The 20,309-nt window shown below is 39.3% G+C and overlaps 1 protein-coding gene across 6 annotated transcripts; it reads left to right on the top strand.

The window, feature by feature from the left end:
- The first annotated feature begins 279 nt into the window (after positions 1-279).
- On the top strand, positions 280-19,903 carry cylda (cylindromatosis (turban tumor syndrome), a). 6 transcript variants are annotated; one of them, XM_041970759.1, is made up of 18 exons: positions 280-599; positions 1,776-2,318; positions 3,696-3,995; positions 4,696-4,779; positions 6,250-6,355; positions 7,140-7,241; positions 7,720-7,836; positions 12,512-12,900; positions 13,635-13,800; positions 13,896-14,037; positions 14,156-14,278; positions 14,552-14,643; positions 14,777-14,843; positions 16,183-16,315; positions 16,444-16,552; positions 16,783-16,901; positions 17,235-17,451; positions 17,615-19,903. In XM_041970759.1, the coding sequence occupies exons 2-18, from the start codon at positions 1,827-1,829 to the stop codon at positions 17,797-17,799; spliced, it is 2,943 nt and encodes a 980-aa protein (XP_041826693.1). In that variant the 5' UTR covers positions 280-599; positions 1,776-1,826; the 3' UTR covers positions 17,800-19,903. The 6 variants fall into 6 exon arrangements, with proteins under 6 accessions (XP_041826693.1, XP_041826775.1, XP_041826863.1 ...); XM_041970841.1 differs by lacking the exon at positions 4,696-4,779; XM_041970929.1 differs by lacking the exon at positions 7,720-7,836.
- The last annotated feature ends 406 nt before the right edge of the window (positions 19,904-20,309 follow it).

The raw sequence follows: 20,309 nt of genomic DNA, 5'->3' as shown, positions 1-20,309 counted from the left end.
TGTCGAATGCAGACATCAGTGTCTCTTGTGGCTTTTCTCCCACTTTAATCAATTACTATTTGGATTTGGATTCTCTATACTGCCTGCAAATGACAACAGCCAGCATAATTTGGCCTGCAAGCTGCATTTCAACCTAACTATATTTTCCTGCCGTCCATGGGAAAACCCCTCAGAGTGGGGCTTGGTTATTGACAAAGTAGATAGCCAATCAGCGCTTGAGGAAGAAACGAATGACCAATGCCTGTCAGAGCGCACAATAACGTCATACATCAACTGTGGTGAGGTCGTCTCTGTAAATAATAAATTACACAGATGCAGAGATACACCGCATTGTATCGCGTATTTTTAAGTGGGACAGACTTATCTAAATGTTATTACAACACTTTAGAAGGTGGCAGACCTCTGCCAGCCTGCTTGCTGATAACCAGCACGGTAGGCTAAATTTAGCGTGATACTTAGCCGTTAGGACGCTAGCATTAGCTAACCGTGTAGCTAATCAGAGGTTATTACAGGTTGTCTTGTCTTAAGAAGCCTCACTAGGATGGGTGTATGGAATGACAGTCATCTGTAGCATCTAATTGACCTGACGTGTATAGAAGGTAAGCTGTCCATTTTGTTGACATTACAAATAAGTCACTATTTGATACATTTTACCCACTTCCCACACTTAAAGGCCTTTTGACTGGCAGCTTCAACCTGCTGATAAACTGCTGCTGTGGTTGTCAATGAAAAAAAAAATGTCGTGAAAGCGAGCCAAAATTGCATTGTGATTGTCATCTGAAATATAAAACTAAATGCATGTCATATTAAGCCACCGCCGGCACGTCATGTTGAAATTATTTGGCTTGTCGAGTCACGTTTATCTTAGCTCTGCACGGTGTCAGCTATAACAATATTAGCTTAGTACTACATGTTTTATAGGCAGGTGGTTGCATCTTTTTCTTAAACAGAAGCGCATTATTTGAGTTAGTTTGGTAAGCTATATTCTTCTGTGTGGTCTGTAACAAATGACGGATGTAGAAGCATTGTGATCTGTTGTGTGGCTGAACATCATATCTGAGGTGATCAGGGGAAATCCACCCGTCTGGTTTTAGTCCTTTCCTGACTGTCAGAAAAAGTCAACTGTCTGCTCACGTCTATTTTTAGTGCATTCAAATCAGTAGAACTGAGTATTTACACACTCGGGGTTCTGCCAACAAACAGTGATGACTGCGTTATAGAGAGGGAGTTTATACTGCTAGACTATGAGGTTTCTAATTACAAACCACAATAAGTGAACAGGATCTCAGATTTGTGGATGACTATTATAAACTAATTTAAACATTTTATTTTACCATATTGATTAGATTTTCTACAGTTTCAGTGCAGTTACGACCCTGTTACTAAACATTCAGCTTAAATGATAGCATTGATTTTTTTCTATAATGCTCATTAACCAGCCACTTATACTGATTATTTTAACATATTCATGTAGTTATTCTAAAGTCTGTTTTTTAATAAACAAAATCACTACTGTGTTATAGGCATTCCTTTAATTTGTGAATAGACAAAAAATGTATATTGTTTTCTGTAGATATTATGTTCTGAATAGTATTTCTATAATATTTAAGTCATGACAGCTACTTTTCTTAATACTGTATTTTACATTTACTAATATTCAACCTGTTGTGGTGTTGAAACATTTTGTTTTCCAAGCTGCAAATTATTATAGTCATCTAAACATATGCTGTGCTTGGCTTGAATCTCTTAAGAGTCAAACTTATGTTTAATTCCAGGCCACCGGCCAAGCTTGCCTTGGCGCTGGACCTCCTCCTTACCATGCAGCCATGAGCTCTACCCTGTGGAGCCAGGAGAAGCCCAGTGGGGGCTTCAGGGAGGACTGGCGCTTCTACATGGTTGTGCAGGAATGTACTGTGGAGAAGCCTCCCCAGAAGACCATGAGGATCCCCCGTGGTAGTCTAGGCCAGGCGTGCCAGGAGCGCAACAGCCTGGGGCGAACTCTGCCCCCATGTAAAGGCAAGAAAAGTCTCCGCATTTTGGATCAGACCAACGTGGTGCTGAGCCTGGATGAGCGGGATGTAGTTGAGCTGGATGAGAAGCTGGCTGAGCTGCTGTTCCCTATTACCAACTGTGAGGAGCGTTACGCCCTGCTCTGTGACAAGTCACGATTAGAGCGCGTCCGTGACATTGACTGTGGCTCCAAGGTGCGTGTCCAGCTGCGCTCAGGGGATGAACCGCTGCCTGGAGTGGTCCGATTCAAAGGCTCGTTGCTCCCTGATAGAGCCCTTTCTGGAATCTGGTTTGGAGTGGAACTGCTGGTGAGAACTTTGGTTTTTTTTTCTTTGTGTTTTGCATGAGATCCCCTTTTATAACTCTGTTTAAATTATTGAAATGTGATGCTTAAAATAGGAAGCATTTTCTTTATTTAAAAAAATGATTCAGTTATTTTGACATGGGAAAGACAAGAACAGGACAAAATGGATTTAATTTATACTAGAACAACAGCTTGAAAACAACGTGCAGATTTGGTACCTAAAGTAAAATTAGGTACAGAGAATCAAGTTTCTTTATGCCTGTGTTTCAGATAAGTAAGGTTGGGATAAGTATGCAGTTTTGTTAGAGTATGAATGTCAAGGTATTTTAACTTGTAAACTTGTATTTAATTACCAATAGAGCAAAAAACCGAAAAGAAAAAAAAAAAATCTTCACGCACAGGTCTGGTTGTGTCAGTTTTTTTTACAAGAGGAGTTTTGGTAACTGCATGCATTCCTTCTCAGCTTGCACATCGATTTTGGAAATTAATATTTAACATGAAAAAGACTTGTTGAGCTGCTTGTGTTGAGCTCAAACTAGTGCTGCAAGAGCCATATGCCAGGCTAAATATTTAGATTTGTAAAGGTGTCCAGTGAGAGTGTTACATCTTTGTGCATCACATGTTTTGGCTTTAGCTGAAAATGCAAGATTTAATGTAGTGCTTGTTGGGCTTCCAGATCTGGATGTTTGGCTTGAAAATCTTTGCAAATTTCCCACAAATGAGAAGTTTGTTGAATTTAAACTAAATCCAAAGACAGAGGGGCTACAAATAGCAGTATTTATTTATTTTTTAAGCAAAGGCTAAACAAAGCTGCAGTGTTTTAACTGGCATTAATGTAAGCAGAAAACAACAACATTTGAATTAGTTTCCTATAATCTAAACCCTAAATCTTAGTTTTTTATTTCATGCCATTTATTCTGTATGTACAGAAGTGACACAATACAAAGGGTTGCTTATTGAAGTACAATGCTGTTTTTATTCTACTAAGTCCAGCTGTAGTCTTCTTGAGTGGGCTGATGGAGCTAAAGCATTCAAAATGTAGCTCAATATAAATGCCATGTTGTATGTGGAAATGCCAAATGTTCAGAGAATGTGTGTAACAAAATATTCACAACATTTTTTAGGGCAGCTTTTGAGAGCAACCAGTCTATATGAGAAAACTTTAAATATATTTACAATGTCATATTTCTTGCTGCAGTAATCGATCAAATGCTCTAACAGCTCCAGGATCTTCACTTCCCTTCACTGGAGAATGCTGAGCAAGCAGCCTTACTACCTGCCCTCTTTATTATAACAATATGTTGCTCACGGCTCTCGTCTCTGCTCTGCTTCGCTCTCTAAACTTGTGTCATCCTCTTTCCTCTTCTTTCCCTGTTCCCAGGAGGAGGGTCGGGGCCAGGGCTTTACGGAGGGCTCCTACCAGGGCCGCCAGCTCTTCCGCTGCGAGGAAGAGTGCGGCGTGTTTGTGGCCCTGGACAAGCTTGAACTCTGGGAGGATGATGATGGTGAGCAGGAGGTGGATCGCGGCAGACCGCCGGAAGACGATCAGGATTTTCCGCCACTGGAGATCAACTCCAGGGTTGTGGTGCAGACCAGAGAGGGACCCGAGAGAGGCACCATCATTTTTTGTGGTCTGCTACCAGGCAATGAGAGCTTGGGCTACTATGTGGGAGTTGACATGGTAAATAGGACCTCCTGTTAAACCCACTGTTGTATATCTAGATAGATCTAGGAACAAGCAATTAAACCTGTTTTTTAAAATAGTTTTGGGGAGTTTGAACTGTTGTTTTGTGTTAATAATAATGAAACACCTTGAGATTTCTGGTTGAAATGTTTTCCAGCTGCTTAGTACCTTCAAGTCTGACGCTATTTATTCAGATAAGGATGGAATGTACAATCCAAGTTGGGAGTGGTTTGTTACCTCAAGTGGATGGGTTTAACTATCTCAGGATCTTGTACATGAGTGGGGTGAAAACAGAGGGAGAAACTTAGAGCTGGATCAAAGGATAATCTGCTGTTTTGCAGTTGGTGTCCCGGTTTATTGTGGTAAAGAGAGAGCTGAGCGGTTGGGGAGTTGAATCTGTAAATTTTCCTTACAGCCATCCCCGTCTGTGGGTAGTGACTGAAAGAATAAGATTACAAATATTAACAGCAGAGACTAAGTATGAAAGGTGTCTGGATTCACTCTTAGAATTTGGGAGAGGTGAGGAGCTCTATCATCCAGGAGGTGCTCTGATTAGACTTGCTGCTCCTCAGTGTCAGAAGGAGCCAGTTAAGATTAATCTATTGATTTTAGTTTTCCTGGTGTTTTCGATTCGAAGTGTCTCAGGTATGTCTCAGCAGATTCCTGGCCTGACTGTCATCTTAAATAATTTATGCAGGAAGAGAGTATGCTCGTTCACGTCTCTTCCGAGAGAAGAGATACCAGTGACATCTGTGCACGCTATGAAAGAAGCTACAACAAGGTGTCTGAACTGAGATCAGTGTCTGGAAAGTCACACACTGAAGTTGTCTCCAGGTGTTCATTCAAATGTGATGTAGATGTCAGAAAATGCAACTTCTTGTGAGATGCTTTCTGTCCACTGTAAATACTCCAGAGTAAGATCACTCAAGTGGCTTAACATGGTTAAAAAACTACCTCTTTAAATCCAAATGTTTTGTTTATAGCACATTTCCGATAGCAGATGAGGCTACTTTTCTGTGTTGACTGTTTTGTTCATATATTAGTATCATGTGTTCTTGAATGTAGCCATAAAATCAACACAAAAGGAGTAATCACTAAACAGGCAAGCTGGAAAGAGTATGATGGAGCAGACTTTATTAGCATAAACACTCGCTTGCTGTCAGTTCCCTGCAGTTTTCTGCCCCGTTCACACACAGGCCACACATTCATTAGTCTGGTATTTCACTTGGAAGCTGATAAGATCAGCGGAGCTTACACTCCAGTCTGACTGATTCAGAGATTTGCATTGTAACACATATGTACTTTACAAATATGTGTTTAAAAATGGCTTTTGGTCAGAATCAGTCACTTATCTGCCAGTCTGCCCTGGCACCAAACATCACAGGAATATTGATGTTATTAGAAGACATTAAAACTATTTAAAATTGTTTAGCTATTCAAGTAGGCTCTTTATAATGAATGATTTTAATGATCAGGTTTACCAGGTCATATTTTCTGCCATGACTTGCCTATGTTTTTGTTTTTGTTTATTTTGGTCACAATTTCTTTAAGTTGAAGAACGATGTCTTGTTGCCTTGGATCGCAGTAGTTTCTTTCCATGGCTACAGTTGTCAGGCGAGAATGGTATTGTAGTCATAGTGAGACTGAAACGCATAACTGAGGCATTTGACTGCTAATCGTTAGCTGCAGCACCACCAGCAGCTGCAGCAGCAGTAGCCCACTCAGTGCATCTAAACCTCCCACACAAAGGCAAGGCAGTCACGCGGGGAGTGAGGTAAAGACTTAGAGCTGTATGACCCAACAGCATGGCAAGGGGCCAGCAGGCAGCTGAGGAGAGCCCACTGCTCTGCTTCACTCTGCGTCCAGCCTCGCCCTGTCTTCTCTGGCTAGTGGCACCAGCACCAAGCTTGTCTTTGACTGTCCCTCTGAAGCAGAATCCTGGATTCCAAACTGAGGAGGAAGAATACTGTGACTGTGCTTGCAGATGAAGTGGAGTGTTTATGGGGGAGGACCTGAGTTGGAAGATCTTTTTTTTTTTATATTTATTTATTTATCTGGTGAAGATGAGATAAACATTTTGGATTATCATAGCATAGAGGATCTCTAGGCTGAGCAACAAGACAATTCAACCTCACTCAACATAAAAAAGATAGGGGAAGTAAATATTGTGGTGCCAGCACAAGTTCATCAGCATTACAGCAGAGGAGCACCTGAGATTGTTACAAAGTTGACATGTCTCCGACTCTTGTAGGACAATCCTATTGGGGACTGGGATGGTGTAATTGATGGGAACCTGCTGTGTAATTTTGCCAGTTTGGAGCACACTCGACTTGTCCCCATCTGCGACGTAATGCCAGGTGAGTCATCCTGTCGTTGTCTCTGTTTTATGTGGTTCTAACTTTTTTATTTTCTGAAATCATTCAGCTCCCTTGGATCAGCACTGAGCTCCTTCTGAGCAGTCTGAGTTTGTGTTTTGCCTGCAGCGGGAACAGAGAGCCTTTTGTGTTGATGTCTCACTTGTTTTTGAAAGTCAAGTGAGATACTCTGGGTCTTTGTTCTCCACAGTGGCATATTGATTTGTTTATGCGTGCTGCTGCTGCCACCTCTACGACTCGTCAGGCGTGCATTCAGGAAATCATGAACATTGACATTGTTAATTTAGCAAATTTGCCAACTCGCTGTGAAACCGCTTTTTTTAGCACTCTCTGGATAGCTTGCATAAATGATGTATTCGCTAACAGAGCTAAAAAATCGATCCCCAAACTAATTTAGCTGTTTATCGGTTCTTAATTTGTCATGCATTTGATACTTGACATAAAATTATCTTTGCAAATTAAAAATATGTTAAAAAGAAAGGATTAATGATTTCTTAATCTGAGTTAAATAGAATATATTTAGTCTGAAACTAGCTAGAGTTTAAGTGTCATGCTAGCAAAGGAAACTTAAACTTTTGAGGCTTTTTATTGGATGTTTAGCAAAGTACATTGGCATAGTCATGATAACCATAAAGGAAAATTATAGAGGGTCCAGTTTAATTTGCTTACATTGCAAGTAAACTGGGAAATGTATTTAGTGCATGCCACGTTAAATATGTGCAGACAGGGGTTTTTGTGCCTCTAATGTGGCTTTATTTGTGGGCAGAATATTCCATGCAGGACCAAAGGCTGCAAAAGCTCAGTTTTGCCTCCAGAGGCACCAGCAGTGACAAGTCGTCCTCTGGACAAAGCAAACCAAAGAGCAAAGGTACTGCACTGCTGCTAAGATGCTAAGCTAGCTGACATATTTACAGCTCGGTGTGATAATAATTGCTAAAGGGACATCTCAACAAAACTGTGTAATTGTGACTGTCAGTGATATATTCTTTAAGATTTTTACTCCTTACATGTTTCATAGATCTTCTCAGATAGCTTTTCTTTGTTAGACAAATCTTTTAAAGTTAAACTTGTAATATTTTAGGCAAGTAGAGTTAACAGCAACAACATGCACATCATCTTTGGTGGGATGTCCTGCTAACAAGTTAGCAAGAGTTTACTTTCCTCAATTTTATATGAAATATTTCTGATTTTTGTATCAGCTGCTTTGATTTGAAGGATGTATGTTCCTCTTTTTTCACTGTTCTAACTGAATTTAGGACACACACTTGACACACATTAAACTTAATGTGTGTTTTTTGTTTTTCCTCACGTCACATACTTAATGACTTACTTGTACTTACTTGCAGGATTAGGTCATCAGTGTGGCAGTAGAAGCAAGTCTGAGTTTTACTATACTTTAAATGGCAGCTCTCTTGATCCCCCAGCTCAGTCCAAATCCAAAAGCACATGGTACATTGATGAAGGTAAAAACTGGTACTCCTGGGATCAGCCATTTTACCAGCAAGCTCCTGTTAATAACAAGCTACATACTAATCTATTTGAAAAAGGAACATTTTTGTAAGTGGAACTTTTCAATCAATTAATCAACCTTTATTTCTATAGCACCTTCTCATACCCCAGGGTACCCAAAGTGCTGTACAGATAAAATGACAACAAATAAAACATCAAATCACAATAAAACAAGCAGTTTAAAACAGTAAAACAGACAGATAAAAATATAATTAAATTAAAAGACCTAGCCTAATGATCCTGCTCTCTAGGGTTAAAAGCCAAAGTAAAGAGATAAGTTTTCAAAAGACATTTAAAATTATTCAAATCTTTGGCAGACCTCACAGATAGAGGAAGTCCATCCAACTTTTAACTGGTGCAGTCTACTATCTTCTCCAAGTTGGCTAATATAAGAAATACAACCATCATGACATGTTATTCCTAAAAAAATGAGGTTACAGAGGAAATATATTTTAGATTTACTAAAATGTATTTTAGAGAAAAGCAGGAATCATTCATTTGATTTATAACTGTTATAAACACTTGCTCACATTATTGAGTTTAAGTCCTTTTAAACACCTACTGTAGATATATTTCGCATTAAGTTAAAAAGAAATACAAAAAGTGGAATGTTTGTGAGCTTTGGTCACTTCTCAGTGTTTGTAACACAAAATAAGAAATTTTGAGGGGGTGCATGTTGACATGACCTCGGAGTTGATGTGGAGTGACACATTTGCTCAGTGAGATGGATGAGTAAAAAGCTTACCAAAACAGTACCAGACAAACAAAGGTGTCTAAACACCTTATAATTCTGGTTGTACCCCTAAAAAGAATCAGAAACTATAACAGATTTATGGTTTCAGATTGATGGTTATAATTAGCTGTTTATGACAAAAAGAGGTCATTTGCTTTTTCTGGATTTACTCAAGTAGAGGAAGAATTGAAGATCCTTGCAAAATATATCTGTGAATTGTGCTGTAAATTAGCATGAGAAGAATGGCTTGATCATTTTTTTTTCGCAAATTCTGGTTGCAATGCCATGTGAGGTGCAACAGATTTTGGATAAATGTGTCCCTTAAACATGCTTAGCAGTGTAAAGAAAGGCAGTAGTTTGTAACAGGAGCTTGCTATAAACACCTTTCCACTCGTCTTGTCCTTCATCTCCATCTTAGTGTTGTATTCTTGCGGCATGATGTAGTCAGTAAAGCTAAAGGCTTTTAATAATGCTCAGAGCTGCAAATCATTTACTGTCAAATTTCTGTGGATTCAGATTTCTGCGTAATACTGTTTGCGTATCAGAGCATTAGTAAAAGCTGCGGTTGGTGGGTGGTCCATTCAGCACATTGACTCATTGTTTTTCTGTGTTTATATTGGTGTAGGGATACAAGTTGAATTATTTTCTCTGTTGTTTATGAGATTTCTTTTACTCACTCCATTGCTAGTTTTTGCCAGTTGTGAAGCAACTTTATTTTTTAACTGGGACTGAGAGTTTTATACATACATATGACATGCTGGATATTCGGCTCCAGTTATTTTGTCCATGATTAAAGTATCATACCTTAATCATGAATAAATTAAACTGCAAACTTGGAGACAAAATGACAAATATTAAAAATAAACTCTGGGATTTGGATCAGATATGCCAGTGTTTGTCATCTTCCAGCGCGAAACAAAAAGAGGTTACAGAAGTATTTCAGCACTGCTTCATGTTATCTCGCTCTCACTCTACTGCAGAAATTAGGAGGTCAGTCATAAATGCTGACATGCTGTTTTCACAACTGCTTACTCATCCAGTGACTGTGTAATCATTTTTTATTTTCCTCAGGGTAACTTTTTTTATATTTGGGGTTATATTTATTCATTTTTTCATGCTTCTGGCACTTTCATTTATGTCATGAAGTCTGCAGAAAAGAATGCTAAATATGTTCTTTTCTTTTTTCAGTAGGGGTCATTTCATTTGTGGGTAAACAAGGATTGATGCTACTGTGTGTTGACTGTTCCGTCTGCTGTTCTGTATCCCCTCTTTACTAAAATTAGAATTCAGAGACAAAACTATGAAACAGCGATACACAAAATGTTGAAGCTGAAATCAGTATTTTATCATTAAAACATGATAAGACAATATAACTTTATTGCAGCATTTGAATTGAAATTTTGAGTTTTAACTTAAAAGCTATAGAAGCCAATGGAGAAACTTTGACTTCTCACTTTTGTGAAAGGTGGTGTGTAAATTTTACCTTTTAGGTTGTTAGTTCAAAGATATGCACAAGATCTTCAGTGACGAGTTCAGTATCCGAGTAAATCACTTTGAAATATTTACCACTTGTTTTCACAAAGAAATTATTTGAAAATAATCAGTTTTAAAAAGTCCTTGTGGACTACTTATCCTCACTAAATAAGAAATTTAACCTGACTCCAAGCATGGCACATTAGAAAGCTGTAAATTTTGTATTGACAGATAGATAGATTGATGATTATTTCAGAGGATCAGATGGTAAAAAAAAAAAAAAAAGAAGCTTTGTGGGCATTTTCACACGTTACCAAATACAGAGAAATGCAGGAAATGACAGTCTCATATCTTTATGGATGCTCTACTCTGTTGCAGTGCTTTAAGTTTTCCCATGTTTTATTTTCCCAAACACGACTTTATTTGGCCTCAATTAAGCAGTTGCAGGATAGGAAAAGGGGAGCGAGAGAGCGAGAGAGAGAGAGAGCGAGAGAGAGAAAGAGAGAGAGAATCTGTACGTGAAAAAGCTACTCTACCTGTTTTGGCTTAGCATGAAGTGAAATTACAAGACATAATTACAGTCCACTATAAAGGTTACAGCAGACAGTGTTCATGCTTTACAGCACAACTTTATTGGTTATGTATTTCATTGATACACAGTAGTGTTAAAGACTACTACAATACTAATTCTTGACACTTTATGTGTTTCAATCTCATACTTGTGTCTACCCAAAATTAATACCTTTTGTTGGCGCTGGGGTGTGGTCTAAAAGCATTTATCCTTTTTTATAAGTTTTGAAATGATTCAGCAGGAGTAGGGTTACCAGAGAGCACTGTTCTCATGTGCTTTCATTGCAATCAGGAATTATTTAAAAAGTTTTACATGCATGCAGATTTTTAAACAAGCAAAAAACATGAATTTCATGTTTATGTTACAGATCTTGAGCAGAACACAAGAATGTTTGTTTGTTTTTTTTTATCTGAAAGCTGACTAATCAGGGATGAACCGAGTTGGTCAGACAGCTAACCAAGAGTCCAGCAACCCCAATGAATCAGATTGAGTTTATTTGTCTTTATATAATATAAGTACAGCCAGCGGTTCAGCACTCCACCAGTCGAGCAGTAGTGGTCGGATGGTCAGACCAGCCATTATCCACTAAAGGAATACATCAACCAACCCTGTTGGCATCTGAACATCAAAATACTCTGATCTGATAAAACAAAAATTTAACTATTTAGCTAGAAATTCCAGTAATTTGCTCAAAAAGCAACCCATTGACAATCAATGCATTAATACTTTACAGTTGCTTAAAAAAACTTTTCACCACCTTTAGCATTTTTTTTCTATTTTGTTGCCCTACAACCTTGAGTCTTTGGAAGGTGGTGTCAGGGTGGTTTTATGTTCTTAATGCAACGTGCCAACAATCTTCTAGATGCATGATAATTCCTATTGAAAAACAAAACAATAAATAATACAAAAAGTGGAAAAAAAAGTCGATGTTATATCTGTTGCAGCAGTCAGAGCTTTGTTTTGGGGTATGTCTCTGTGAGCTTGGCAAATCTAGCAGGGCTACTCATTTCAGTCCCACAAGGTTTTCAATGTTTCCCTGCTCCAACACACCTGGCTAAAATTATTGAGTCATTGTGCAGAACTTCATAGGCTGTTGGACGATTTGAGTAGCCCTAATAGCATTAAGATCTCCGTCTCACTTTCAAATTTTTGGATAATTGAAACAGGTTTTGACCAAGAATATTCTTCTATTTAGCACCATCCATTATTCCTTCAATTCTGAACCTGAGTCCATGCTGATTTACCAAAAAAATGTCCCCACAGCATGATGCTGCCGCCACCATGTTTTACTGTGGCAATGCTGTTCTTGGTGTAAAGAGAGGCTTTGGTTTTGAGCCAGATATAGTGTTTTCCTTTATTGTAAAAAGTTCAGTTTTAGTCATATCTGACCAGTGGGCCTTCCTTTGTTTTTAACAGCACTCCCTAGGCAGGTTTGGTGTAGTGCCATGTACTTATTTATTCATTTTTTCCATATTTTGATAGTGGCCTTACAGTCACTGGGACTTAAAACAAGTGTAGACATACTAAGATCATATGACACATTTCACTAATTATGTCAAAACTTAATAAAGGAATCATTTCCTACTATATTATTCTGTTGGCTTACATGTGAAAATGCCCTTAAATGCTTAGTTTGATATTAATAATCTGTTGTGGTGTCTGGAATTATCGGCTGATGGTCAGATATTTGGTTGCAAGTTCTCACATTGCAACTGAGCTCTGACAAGGCGCAATCAGTAAAAGAGGGATATTCAGTTTACTCCACAAAGACATCTCTGCACTGCTAAAAGCAGCCCACATACAGGACCAAAAATATCTACTAAGTTCTGGTTTTCTGGCTTCTCCTCTGCAGTTGGAGAGGACCCTGCTAAGTCACTTACTGACACACCCCCCGACTTCAACCAGTCATCCCCACCCTCCAGAGCCCCTCCTTCGTCCTCGCTGTCCAGTGACAATAAGTTCCACTCGCTGCCCTTCAGCCTGAACCGCAAGACTGGGCCCATCGACAGCATGAGTCATGGACCCCTCTCTCTCTCTGTCCAGTCCGTGATGGGAGAGCAGCCCGAGCCCACATCGCCCGCCGCCCCTCCTTCGCCTCGGCCTCAGACGCCTCCTCGAGCACAGCCAGGTCTGGAGGTGGGCTCTCTAGTGGAGGTGAAGGAGAACCCTCCTCTGTGTGGTGTAATCCGCTGGGTGGGTCTGCCTCCTGGCCTCTTTGAGCCTTTGGCTGGGCTGGAGCTGGTGAGACATCACAGCAGTACAAACTTGGAAATTAGATTAAGACAGAAAGATAAGTGGAAAAATATCTGACACTATGTATTATGTTAGGACAAATAACCTATAATTTATGAGGAGATATTACTATTTGATCTCATCTGATGTCGAGGCACTTGTGTATCTATTATTCACATGTTGACTGTTTACCTTTGATAGTTTTTTTTTTTGCTTATTTTTACTTCCTATCCTGAAAATACAAGATCAACATTCCTGGCATTGAAGCTTGTTTTGACTGTAAATGCATAATTTATTCAGCCCCTTTGGTTGCTGAGCGGTATGAGAAATTATTGAACATGTGTTATACTTAATAAGAATTCATTAGAAATAAATAGCCCTCTGTTTTTTTAGATAGTTTTCTTTTTTTAAATCACCACTTTTCTAGATTGTGTTGTGAAAAACAGTGTAAAAAGAAACCTCACAGCTAGCTTTACTACGTCTGTTAGAAAGAGAAACTGTGGTTTTGCAGGGTTTTCTTTTTGCTACGTTATTTCTGTTTTTTTCTGGTTGTTTGGAAACTTAATGATGATGATGATGAGAATTGGGGAAGTTGCTGCATCTAAAAAAGTGAACAGAAGAAGTCCCCTAGAAGTTTAACTTTTTTTGTTACCTTAGTGCTCTTTTGATGTGTGTAATATGCAGAATTCTTGAAGTGGTACTTTACATTAATGAGATGACACAAACTGGACCTTTTCTTTTAGGAAGAGGAGTGCCCCGGTTGCACTGATGGCACGTTCAAAGGCACTCGGTACTTCACCTGCCCTCCTAAAAAAGCTCTCTTTGTAAAACTCAAGAGCTGCAGGCCTGATTCCCGCTTCCCATCTCCGCATCACTCCTCCAACCCCATAGAGCGGTGCAACTCCATTGGTGAGTCAGCAGTAGGTTTATGAATGGTAATCCTTCCGAGCTTAACAAGTGCTCCATTAGCAATTTGTGTTTACATCTGTACTTTGTTTTTAAAGCATTCGGGGGCTATCTGAGTGAAGTCGTACATGAGAACACACCTCCACGCACAGAGAATGATGGTTTGGATGTCATGGTGGGAAAAAAGAAAGGCATTCAGGGCCACTACAACTCCTGCTATCTGGACTCAACTCTCTTCTGGTCAGTAACAAATGCATTTTCTCCTGATCTGTGGACTCTAGTCTTATTGACCAACCATGCAGGTACTTATTGGAGAGTGATGCAGATTTATTTTTGTGTGTGTGTGTGTGTTCTGTAGTCTATTTTCCTTCAGTTCTGTACTGGACACGGTTTTGCTGAGGCCACGATCAAAGACTGACGTAGAATATTACAGAGAAACTCAAGAGCTGCTACGTACAGAGATAGTCAACCCGCTGCGCATGTAAGGAACACTACTGCAGTTCTTTGATATTTACTCTGTTATCGTCTTCTTATTATGCATGAATAACCTTGATTATTTTTCATATAATTTTTATATAAGCACCTACAAATGTAAATATTAGAAAGCAGCAAAGGAGGGAGTGTTCATCTATTCCATGTCACCCATCCAACCCTAGATGCACATTAGATGGAAAATGCACAAGCAGAGCAGATGTCTGTAAATCGAATATGGGTATTTAGCTAGCGTGTAACTCCCTCTGTCTTTGTCCCTTAGACATGGGTACGTTTGTGCCACTAAAGTGATGAAACTCAGGAGAATCTTGGAAAAAGTAGAAGCTGCCTCTGGGTTTACCTCTGAAGAAAAAGGTACAATTTTTCCAAATAATTTGTGCTCAATAAAATGACTTTATAACCAGATCTTGATGATTGCCTTAATTTATTGGTGGAGGTAGTGCTTTATTGACCATATACCACTTAAACATGTGAATTTGTACTGCAGATCCAGAGGAATTCCTTAATATACTTTTCCATCACATATTGAGGGTGGATCCATTGCTCAAGCTAAGGTAGGGGCAAGCTGAGCTGTGACTCTCCTTTAGAACATAATAACCTACATTTTTACATGCATCACAGAACAGTAATAAATGTAATCTCGACACAATGTGTTGTTTCTCTTCTGGTAACCACAGGTGCAGAATTAGCTAATCTATATTAAGTGATGTTATGAACCCTAAATGTGAAGTCATTTGTAAAATGCAAACACACACACTCAACCGGTCCTTTTTCTAAGTCTGAAACATGTAGATATGAACACATTTGTGCCAGAGACTGAGGATTAACAGAATAGGGGACGATGAGAGGAATTTTTTTATCATTATGTAAACTAGTTCTGCAGATACATTTATAATCTTAACTTTAAAATTTAGATGAGCAGAACTGATGGTTCAGAGAACTGAGCATGACCCTGTTCAGACTCTCAGAACTGTAAAGTCATGGCAAATAATGTACATGATTAACCTATGTTGGAAAGAATCTGTGTTTGCTGGTTAATAAGGTCCAAAAACTGAAGTGACAAAACCTTTTAAGTGTCAAGTTAAACTGTCTAATGATTTAATTTTTAGAGGAGAATTATTTCTCAAATTTTTATCTATATATTTATTTTTTGCCTTCGTCTCTGAGGTTTCCTTTGGTGCTAACAGCCCCACAGACACTGCTCACCAGAAGTATCTCTGCTGTGGGTGTTTTGGGGATCTTCTAAAACTTTTCTGTCCTAACCATTGTTTAGAAGCACATGTGAAACAGGAAAGAGCTTGATATGAGGATGGGAAGTTGCTCTGCTGTCTTGAGAAGTGCAAGCTGGGTCTTTTTCAGGCGTGACAAAGCAGCTGAATGTTGGCATTTAAACAGCTGGACGAAAACCCCCAGTTTATTTAAAGAACAGGAAGAATATACAGTAAACTTTAGACTGGAACTGTATTCTATAAAAAAGAGTTACATACTTTTGACCTATATTGTTATTTATATTTACATTAAAAGTAACTAAGTTTCTAGGTTTTCTACTCTTTACTTCACATTATTACTCTTACTCATTCTGTAACTTACTAAGCAGACTGTAGAGGGGTAGTCAGCTGCCATAATCATGAGTGTCAGATTAGCTGCTGATAAATTAGGAATGAATCTGTCTTATGATCACAACTGTAATGCACCAGTATGTGGACTCCCTATTTGTACTTGAAGCAGAAAGGGACCAGATCTGCACCAGCATGCCGCTGATGCACTGACTTGAGGAATCCTGCACACCTGTTAAGCGATGTACTGTATATCAGCTGGTGTACTTGGATTTGATTCCCATCTTAATAAAACTTGAGGATATAAACAAATAGAGACTCTTCTGTTGTTTTCCAGGTCAGCAGGCCAGAAGGTTCAGGACTGTTACTTTTATCAAATCTTCATGGACAAGAAAGATAAAGTTGGGGTTCCCACCATTCAGCAGCTCCTGGAATGGTCCTTCATCAACAGTGACCTGAAGTTTGCTGAGGTGAATTTACTTAGTTTAGTTTTATTTACTTATTTATTTATTTTTCTATTTGCTAATATGATCATGTTGTTTTATGACTATGTTAGTGACTTTTAAATTTCCTTTCTCCATGTCCCTGCCTTCCCAAGGCTCCCTCCTGCCTTATCATCCAGATGCCCCGCTTCGGCAAAGACTTCAAAATGTTCAACAAGATTTTTCCCTCCTTGGAGTTAGATATCACAGACCTTCTTGAAGACAGTGAGTTGTAGCGACATATTTCTCCCAGTCTGTCAGTGTGATGTGCTCATCAGTGGTAGAGAAGAGATGTGTGGCATTTGGTAATGAAATTCCTCTGAGCTGTCACTAGAGCTCAACAGAGATGAAGGGACCATTTTTTTTCACTTTCCAACCTGCTCTTAACTTTTTAAAGAACTTCACAGCTGCAGAGTTTGTCAGTATTGATAAAAGTTTGTGTTTCATTAATCCAGCTCCAAGGGAATGTCGTATCTGTGGAGGCCTGGCTCTCTATGAGTGCCGAGACTGTTATGAGGATGGGGATATCACCGCTGGGAAGATCAAACAGTTCTGTGAAAAGTGCAATACACAGGTAAACAACAGAGGGCATTTTTGCAGCATCAAAAAAAAAAAAAAAAAGAAGTAATAAAGTCAGAGTCAGTAATGTCCACTTGGTGGTGCCAAATCCAAAGAAATCACATTCTGTCAATGAGAGCAGTAAATGACTGAGAACCGTCTTTCACAGTAGACTGACCACATTCATTTACTAATGTTGATGTCACATTACCTTCAATCTGTATGTTCCATTAAAACATGGAGAAACAAACAAAAAAAACATGTTAATTGTTTTTGGTTTTGTTTCTCCATTAATATTATACCAAATTCTAAGTGTGATTGTGTCTTTCTACTACTACTAATGATTCAGGTTCACCTCCACCCGAGGAGGAAGGCCCATCGGCACGGCAAACTGTCCGTCCCCAAGGAGCTACAAGAAGGTACGGGGCGTCAGGGCAGCTTTCCCCGTCAGAGGATGGAGCTGTTCGCTGTGCTGTGCATCGAAACCAGTCACTACGTGGCCTTCGTGAAGTACGGCAGCGCAGATTCCGCCTGGCTCTTCTTCGACAGCATGGCTGATCGTGACGGTGGGTGTCGCTGCTGTATGAGGTTGTTTTTGTTAGCAAATTGATCTCCTGTTGAAATTTGGCAAATTGTGAAGTTGTCTAAATTTCGCAAATGAATTAACTATTGTTTGTCATACTTTTAAGAGTTCATTGTGATGTTTCTAACGACGTTGTGGCCTTTCAGGAGGACAGAATGGTTTCAACATACCGCAGGTGTCTCCCTGCCCGGAGGTGGAAGTGTACCTGAAAATGACTCCAGAGGAGCTGCACACCCTTGACCCCAAGAGCATCCAGGGCCAGGCGCGACGCCTGCTCTGCGACGCCTATATGTGCATGTACCAGAGCCCGACTATGAGCCTGTACAAGTAGAATTCTCTTGCAAACCCTGTATTCCTCCCCTGCCCCTCAGCCACTCCATCTCCGCCTCCCTCAGGGCAGGAGATTCCCGGAAAGACCATAAAGTGAAAGATAAACTTACTGAAGAGGAGCTGCCTGACAGCAGGGGCGCTGCCCAGAGTAAACCTCTCCACTCTGCCTCTCCTCAATGCCTGCCCATTTCTGGAGGTTGGGGTGATGGAAGAGAGTGGGTGAAGCCTATTTGCACTGTGCATTAGTTGAAGTGTTGTGTTCTTCATGTAGTCCTATGTAGCTTTCCTGTGTCTCACAGCTGAGCATCGGTGGTTAATGAAGCGGAGGAAGGCATTATGAGGATTCACTCCCGGTTTAGGGAGGAAGCAGATGATGGACGGGAAGGCAATGGCTGAACAAAAATTCAGCAACAACAAGGCAAGCTTGTGGGAGGACCTCGCTCACCTCATTTACCTTAAGAAAAGAGGAGTCCTGCTATTCTTAATCACTGTAAATGATGGGAGCTTTCCATAATGCACATTAAGGAAGCAACGCAGTTCGCAAACCTCATCCAACCTGTATGTGCTGTTCTAAAAACTTGTGTAAAATCTCTTGGTAGCATAGATTTCTCAAGGTAGTAACATCAACAGTTTAAATGGTCAACCACCTGTGCAGTCACATTAAAACCAGACTATTCTGCTCTTCATGAACTGGTTTGCATCGTCATTTTTCCTCGTCATACTCCTTAAACGTCTTTACAGTATGTGTTTTGCAGAATAAGATGTAGCCATTGTAAAAGTCTCATTTCTCAACATAGTCAAACAGCCAGTGCTGTCCCCTCACTCCAACCCCAAGTGAACAGATCAGGAAACATTTAGGTTTTGCACCCCCTCCCATTTGAAATCACAGGGAGTGCTAATTTGTCGGTTGGGAGACATTAGAGTTTTGTTACAGAATACAAATTTGCTCCTTCACCATAGCTTTAAAGAATGGACTGCATTGCTAATGCAGGGTAGATGGCAGATAAATGCATGAAGGGAGACTTGTACAATGGCTTCTGTTGTAAAGCTGCTTGGTGGAGCGCTCCATGCATTCATAGGGTCAATGAGGTGAAAAACTGGAAAAGTCTGGCTGTTTCTTGGAGAGTGTGATGTGAAGAAATGCAACGTCTTGCTCATTGTGTTAATGAGTAAATCTAAATTATGTGGTATGTTTACAAAGCCTTTTTCTCTGCCCATGTCGGCAGGTCTGATTTCCAAGAGAAGCAAGCATTGACTCTTGCTGCCTTTCATGAAAGTGTGACATGCAATATTTCCAGCCTGGCAACAGATAACAAAACGGTCATGATTAAGTTATTTATTACAATCTAATGATACCACAAACTCATCAGAAAATAAAAGAAACCGGGTTGATGATACTGTAAGGTTTGGGTACTCCTTGTCCTCTTTCACTGTATATTTAAGTGAGTTATTGTACTTTATGTTGTCTTAAAACAACTACTGAATGTTAATAGTGACACATTGAGCAGTTAAAGGATGGGAAATGAAGAGGCACAATGGTGGGAACCTTGGGGCATCATGTATACACATATTTAAAGAACATTTAATAATAATAATAAAAAAAACAAATAGAAAGATACTGTTTGAATCCATTATATTCCAGGTTTACAAAGTACCAAAATCATACCAGTCAAAGTAAATTTTGTTGTTTTTCACCTTAAATATAAAACTGGATAAAATCAACAAACTTGAGACATGAGCATCAGCATTACACTTATCTATTTTTCCTAAAATGAATGGATTTTGGATGTTTAGTATGAAGAAAATATGTAAGACTGTTTTCTTTTTTTCTAAATTACTGATCTGTTTTGCTCATTGGTCATTTCCACTGTCGCAGGGATTCTTGACAGTGGAACGTCCTTTGTGAACTTTTCGACACTGCTGGAGCTTCCCACTGACTGGAGTCATGCTCTCTTTGACAGAAGTCTCAGAACAGAGGATGGGATTTGGGATTTTTTTTTTTCTTTCTGTTGCATCTGTACAGTGTAGACATATGTAACAGGTGGGAAATTAATGTCAGTGATGTTCCTGTAAATGTTAACTAATAAAGCCCATTTTGAAGGGTGCACCGCTTGTTGTGAGTACATTTGAGATCACTTGAATGCATCGGCAGTGTTGGATTTGGATGGGTGTTACAGCAACTCGTTTGCATTTAAATAGACCTTGATGTGGAAAATATTTTCTTAGCAAGTGTCAAATTCTAATCAATTGTTAAAGTTAGTATAAGGACACCAGTGAGGCTGGAGGTGCTACAAAATTAAACTGTAGATGAAAAAGGTTTTGGTGCTGATTATCAACAATACTAATAGATTTTAATTTCTTATAACTTAAATTTGCTGGGTATGAAGCAGGGCTGTGCGACGTAATTATCTGCAGGCGGAAGACTTTCTTTTTGTTTTTTCTTTATTTATTTAAAAAGGGACATACAAGTACAAATGTAAACTTGCTACAAAGTTAGCCTTGTAAACAACT

Source organism: Melanotaenia boesemani, chromosome 1 (genome assembly GCF_017639745.1).
Source record: "Melanotaenia boesemani isolate fMelBoe1 chromosome 1, fMelBoe1.pri, whole genome shotgun sequence".
Taxonomy (NCBI): Eukaryota; Metazoa; Chordata; class Actinopteri; order Atheriniformes; family Melanotaeniidae; genus Melanotaenia; species Melanotaenia boesemani.
The sequence above is the reverse complement of the archived record's forward strand: the minus strand, read 5'-3'. Positions and strand labels throughout refer to the sequence as shown.

Bases quoted from the DNA above. Each gene is read 5' to 3' on its own strand.
- cylda (XM_041970759.1), top strand. From the start codon at position 1,827: ATGAGCTCTACCCTGTGGAGCCAGGAGAAGCCCAGTGGGGGCTTCAGG. The intron at 14,844-16,182 runs GTAGGGGCAAGC...GTTGTTTTCCAG, and splicing joins GATCCATTGCTCAAGCTAAG to GTCAGCAGGCCAGAAGGTTC. The intron at 16,316-16,443 runs GTGAATTTACTT...TGCCTTCCCAAG, and splicing joins GTGACCTGAAGTTTGCTGAG to GCTCCCTCCTGCCTTATCAT.